General features: G+C 44.7%; 1 protein-coding gene across 2 annotated transcripts in view; it reads right to left on the bottom strand.

Annotated features, from left to right (window-relative positions):
• Positions 1 to 1,046: 1,046 nt before the first annotated feature.
• Positions 1,047 to 6,000, bottom strand: part of EIF3J (eukaryotic translation initiation factor 3 subunit J) — a 49,697-nt gene continuing 44,743 nt past the window's right edge. For both annotated transcript variants that reach the window (XM_077263179.1, XM_077263180.1), the window contains exons 7-8: positions 3,566 to 3,639; positions 1,047 to 2,106 (exon numbers count right to left, since the gene is read on the bottom strand). In XM_077263179.1, coding sequence (XP_077119294.1) covers positions 1,975 to 2,106; positions 3,566 to 3,639 — 206 coding nt within the window. In that variant the 3' untranslated portion in view covers positions 1,047 to 1,974. The remainder of the gene's footprint in view (positions 2,107 to 3,565; positions 3,640 to 6,000) is intronic.

Here is a 6,000-nt window from a genome sequence, read left to right as displayed (position 1 = left end):
AAATGTTAAAAAAAAAGAAATATATGAAACACCACACCTTTACTATGGGGGGGGGGGGGAATTTGAATTTGCCCCCAAAAAAATCTGTACCTGTCAGGGACTTTGAGCCTGCAAATATCTAATTGAGACAGTGACGTTCTCCTGTAAAGCCCACATGCTGAGCTATAGAGGACAAGAATGGCAGTTGTAGAGGCATTTAGCTGGACTCTAGCTGTCTTTATAACCCAGTGACCGAAGGGAGCCGATGCACGCGACTACCACCAATCGCATTTAAAAGCCGCTGTTGGCAAATGGCATGAGTGGTTAAACAGCTGGTGGCCAACAAGCAAACGCCTATTACATCACACGATTAAGTTGTTCAAGGGAACTTGTCAGTTACCTTATTCCCCAACTCCATAAACTGCCACCATGTCTGTACTGCAGCCTTCTCCTACATTCTATTATGTTTATTTTTTGTGGCTTCACAATTGGTAAACTATAAAAGTTACAGGGGCTCAAATTATGCAAAGTAGGTGACTACTTGGGTGTGCACGCTGATATTCCCTGATTAATCCTCCATCTAATCACTCAAGAACACCCTTGTGGGCATGAGGGATGTGATTTGAAAGAGCAAAATCACCGCCAGCTCTCAGCATAATTAAGCCAGGTGTGCGCATGCTGAATTTTTGCAAAGTTTGCAACATACCTAGTAGTGATGAGCGAACGTGCTTGGATGCCAACAGTTTTTTCGGCATGCTTGAAAAATATGTTCAAGTCCCCACGGCTGCATGTCTCGTGGCTGTTAGGCAATCTCTGCATATGTTGCGGCTGTCCAACAGCCGGAGACATGCAACCGCGGGGACTTTAACATTCCCGACGATAACACCTTGTCTAAGCACATTTGCTCATCACCAATACCTACCTTTAAAAACACTCCGATTCAAATACTCTTTGCCAACATCGATCGCCAATGTTTTAGTGTTACATGTTTCATTGCTTTTGGCTACTGTGCCAAACTTTAGGAAATCACCATCACCCAGTATCTGCACCAGAAAGTACAGCAGCCACCTTGTCACAAGGATGAATTTATTAAATTAGTTGTCTTATAAAACAAACATTGCAGTCTCATTGTTAATATAACAATTCTCCCGTGGAAGGACCTGCTTGCAAAGCGTCATCCGGTAAGTGAGCAGAATTTAAGAGAAAGGGTCTGACCCTGCACCTCTGAGCGAGAGTCTGAAAGCATCTAACCAATCTGGAAACCACTGCAACATTCAACTATTTAATAAATATCAAGCCACCCCAAAAAAGGAAAAAAAAAAAAAAAAAGTTAAGAACACCCATCAATTTGTGACCTCAACATGGGCAGCACATGTGGCACGCAGATTCACAATGGTAGCTTAAGTCTCTCTCTTCAAGGGACAATGCACGACCCCAGAATTGGAGGCATCTGTGGTTCCCCGCATGTTCATGGTAGTAGAGTTCAAGATAATTCCATGTAGTTTGAAGTCTTTATTTTAAACATATGAAAAAAGCACTGAACTGCGTCAAGAGTGAGTCTCAGCACAAGCCAGAGCTTGGTACAAGGCTCAGGATCTGCCATGTAAAACCTAAATGGGGACAGAACTAATCAGTGCCATAAATGCAAAGATTCATAGCTAAGATGCTGACTAGTAGATCAGCACTGCTTATAAAAAGGCATCGCCCCCTCATGAACGGAGGAGATTGGGTGGGAAGCACTTACCACTCTGTTTGTAACATGGAACAATAGTACATGTATGCCACAAGCAGAGTGGGAGGTATCACAGGCCAGGAAATATAGTGCATGAGCAAGTATGCAGGGTGTAATGTGGGTTTATCAACCCATTTGTATCCAGATTCACCCATCCTGACCAGGCAGGGTGAAGGGTGTAACTTCTTTGACTGTAGCATTTGGCAGAGTCCTGGAGAGGGGAGAGGACACTCACATTCAGAGTCGTGAGCATTTAATGAGTGTCACATAAAATCCTCAAACTCTCGGCCATATTCGTCATCTACACCACCATAATCAGCCAGATCATTCTTCATGTTGGCCTTCAGACCGCCTCCAGGAACCACTCCTTTTTTCTTCTTTTTAGCTTTATTTTGCTAACAAGGGAGAAAAAAAAAATGGTAAGTTCATCCTGTGAGTGTCTGCTATGACGACATGTAGGTGCTAGAAGGAAATTTCCATGTACACCATATATAAAGCCCTGTACAGTTTTATGGATGGAGAATATCAGGTTCTGAATTTTTACTATGCTGGTTTAATGCAACATTAGAAAACAAATAGAGAATTGTTGCAAATGCTCAATAAAAGGTGATCATCAAGTCATAAATGTGCACATAGTATGAAGATGTAAAAACCCCTAAATATTAGTGACTTCATCCAATGACATGGATCCACAATCACAGGATCATTTTGTTTCTTCGTGTAGCTTTGGAGGTAGATATCACTGTATTGCTCAATGTCACATTACTATCATAGTATACTTGTACTGACAAGACCAGAAACCCATGCGGTGAACTCCGTAACAGAAGAACGCCTCTAATGAATTTAGTGTATCTGCCGATTCATAAACCCTTAATCTTCGCTACCTCTGAGCTGGAGTAGGTTTCTGCTCTAGTTTGTGCCTTTAAAGGTACCTTCACACTGAACAACTTTCCAACGAGAACGACAACGATCCGTGACGTTGCAGCGTCCTGGATAGCGATATCGTTGTGTTTGACACGCAGCAGCGATCTGGCTCCCGCTGTGATATCGTTGGTCGGAGCTAGAAGGCCAACACCTTATTTAGTCGCTGATCTCCCGCTGTCATCGCTGGATCGGTGTGTGTGACACCGATCCAGCGATATGTTCACTTGTAACCAGGGTAAATATCGGGTTACTAAGTGCAGGGCCGCGCTTAGTAACCCGATATTTACCCTGGTTACCATTGTAAAAGTAAAAAAAAAAAAAAAAAAAAAAACACTACATACTCACCTTCTGATGTCTGTCATGTCCCCCGCCGGCGGCTTCCCTGCACTGAATGTGTCAGTGCCGGCCGGCCGTAAAGCAGAGCACAGCGGTGACGTCACCGCTGCTGCCGGCGCCGACACATTCAGTCAGTGCAGGAAGCTCTCGGCAGCAGCGCGTAACCCTGTGGACGCCGGGGGACGTGACAGACATCAGAAGGTGATTATGTAGTGTTTTTTTTTACTTTTACAATGGTAACCAGGGTAAATATCGGGTTACTAAGCGCGGCCCTGCGCTTAGTAACCCGATGTTTACCCTGGTTACCCGGGTGCTGCAGGGGGACTTCGGCATCGTTGAAGACAGTTTCAACGATGCCAAAGTCGTTCCCCTGATCGTTGGTCGCTGGAGAGAGCGGTCTGTGTGACAGCTCCCCAGCGACCACACAACGACTTACCAAAGATCGCATCGCTGGTCGTAATCATTGGCAAGTAGTTTAGTGTAACGGTACCTTAAGTTGTAGTAAATGGCAGAGGCAGAGCAAAGAGAAAACATTTCAAGAGGTCTTATCTTTTTAGAACAAGGAAACTAATCTTGTGATCAACTAGGCCTCACCTTCTCTTGCTTCTGTTTTTCACTGCACAGAACTGTTAAGGAATTTGATACCTTCTTCAAGTCATCTAGCTCCACTAAGAGACAAACAAAAAAAAAAAGGCATCTTCCAGGTCAAACATCCACTACTTTTCCATGCTTCTTACAGAACATATCTGCATTGATTTTATTAGTATAAGCATTCTTTTGAAAATTGCTGTTTCTGAAATAAAGTATGTGCTGTGGGAAAGGCAATATTAACAGACAATGGCTTTTGTTAATGGTGTGCATATCCCTTGCTTAAAATGGGTTTGTCGCTGACAACTCAAGTAATCAAATTATATTAAGAGCTTGCCCAGTTTCTGAAGAGTATTTTGAAAGCTCAGATATGTAAAAAAAAAACCTGAAAGCAAAAAAAAAAAAAAAAAAAGTCTTGAGAAGTAACACGGAGGACCGTGCTGTAATGAAGAAATCCTACGCAGAGAAATGTAGTCCTCCAAACACAAAATATTAGAGCAAGAACAATTTTGAGACAAAAAATATAAAAAGCTTAAAAACCGATGTATACAGACCATACAGAAAATGAAAAAACGCAAACACTGTGCATATAAATAAGTTGTCTCAGATATTCTGCATCCTAAACACCACCCTGCAGGATAGGCTCAATTTAATGGAATGACAAATGCATAGAATTGTAACCTTGAGAGAAATAAAATCCTAGTACATAAAGTGCAAACAGGTCTCTTAACGCCCAAGAGATAAAGTGTATGTAGTGTAGTGTAGGAGGCTGACACTAAGTAAATACAAAAAGTGTTAGCTCCTCCTCTGCAGTATACACCGCCACTGGCTCCAGATAATACCAGTTCGGTAGCAAAGCAGTAGGAGATTGACATGTTGTTCCTACGGTTAAATCTTGTTAGAGACTAAAACTGATCATAGGCAACAAGCCAAAACAGGGTTGGGTGCTGTGTCCCCCAATGAGTGGCTCGGAGAAAAGGATTTTATGGTGAGTACACAAAAATCCCTATTTCTCCATCGCCACATTGGGGGACACAGGACCGTGGGACGTCCAAAAGCAGTCCCTGGGCTGGAAATAACCCAACAGTGTAAACTTATGGCACCTGCTGTCTACAGGTGCGCTACCGCTGCCTGCAGAATACGCCTACCTAGGCTTGCATCTGAAGATGCCTGAGTATGGACATTGTAATGCATTGAAAAGGTGTGCAGGCTAGACCAGGTCGCAGCTTTGCAAACCTGCTCTGCAGACGCTTGATTCCGCATGGCCCAGGAAGCACCCACCGACCGAGTGGAGTGTGCCCCGAGGCCCCTCTGACGCGGTAAGCCTCTTGAATAGTCGACCGAATCCATCTGGCGATTGTCGACTTAAAAGCGGACAGTCCCTTCCGGTGTCCCGCCGGGAGCACGAACAGCGCATCCGTCTGTAGAAAAGGTGCCGTCCTAGACACGTACTTCCTGAGAGCTCTGACAAGATCCAGGGAGTGAAGAGCCTTCTCCACGCGGTGCGTTGGAGCAAGACACAATGACAGAAGTACGATATCCTCGTTGAGGTGGAAGGAACACACCATCTTTGGGAGGAAAGTGGGGGGACGGTCTGAGGACCACCTTGTCCCGGTGGAACGTAAGGAACGGCATCCGACAGGAAAGAGCAGCCAACTCCGAGACTTGTCTGATCGAGGTAATAGCGACGAGAAAGGCCACCTTCCATGAAAGGAGAGGTAGAGAGATGTCCTGCAACGGCTCGAAGGGAGATTCCTGCAGGACACCTAGGACCAGATTAAGGTCCCAAGCCTCTAGAGGTGCTTTGTAGGGAGGCACCACGTGAGAGACTCCCTGAAAGAACGTTCTGACCTGAGGTTTGGAAGCGATTTTGCGTTGAAAAAGGACTGACAAGGCCGAGACCTGCCCTAAGGGTATGTGCACACGATGCAGATTTAGTGCAGAATTGGTGCAGAACTGCAGCAGATTTTTCTGCTGCAGAAACGCTGCAGAACTGCACTGTGATTTACAGTACAATGTAAATCAATGGGGAAAAAAAAAAGCTGTGCACATGGTGCAGAAAAATCTGCGCAGAAACGCTGCAGATTTCAAAGAAGTGCACGTCGCTTCTTTTGTGCAGTTCTGCAGCGTTTCTGCTGCAGATTTTTCTGCACCATGTGCACAGCTTTTTTTTTTTCCCATTGATTTACATTGTACTGCACAGAAACTGCACAGAAACTGCACAGAAACTGCACAGAAACTGCACAGAAACTGCACAGAAACTGCATCAAATCTGCAGATGCAGATTTAGTGCAGAAAATTCTGCACCACATTTCCTACGTGTGCACATGAACTCGGCGAAAGCCCCAAGTCCAGACCGGATTGGAGGAAATCCAGGATGGTAGGGATGTTGAAAACCATCAGAGGAGACCTCTGCTTCTGCACCATTCAAAGAAAATCCT

Source organism: Ranitomeya variabilis, chromosome 5 (genome assembly GCF_051348905.1).
Source record: "Ranitomeya variabilis isolate aRanVar5 chromosome 5, aRanVar5.hap1, whole genome shotgun sequence".
Classification (NCBI taxonomy): Eukaryota; Metazoa; Chordata; class Amphibia; order Anura; family Dendrobatidae; genus Ranitomeya; species Ranitomeya variabilis.
Note: the sequence above shows the minus strand (reverse complement) of the source record. Positions and strands in the feature narration are given on the sequence as shown.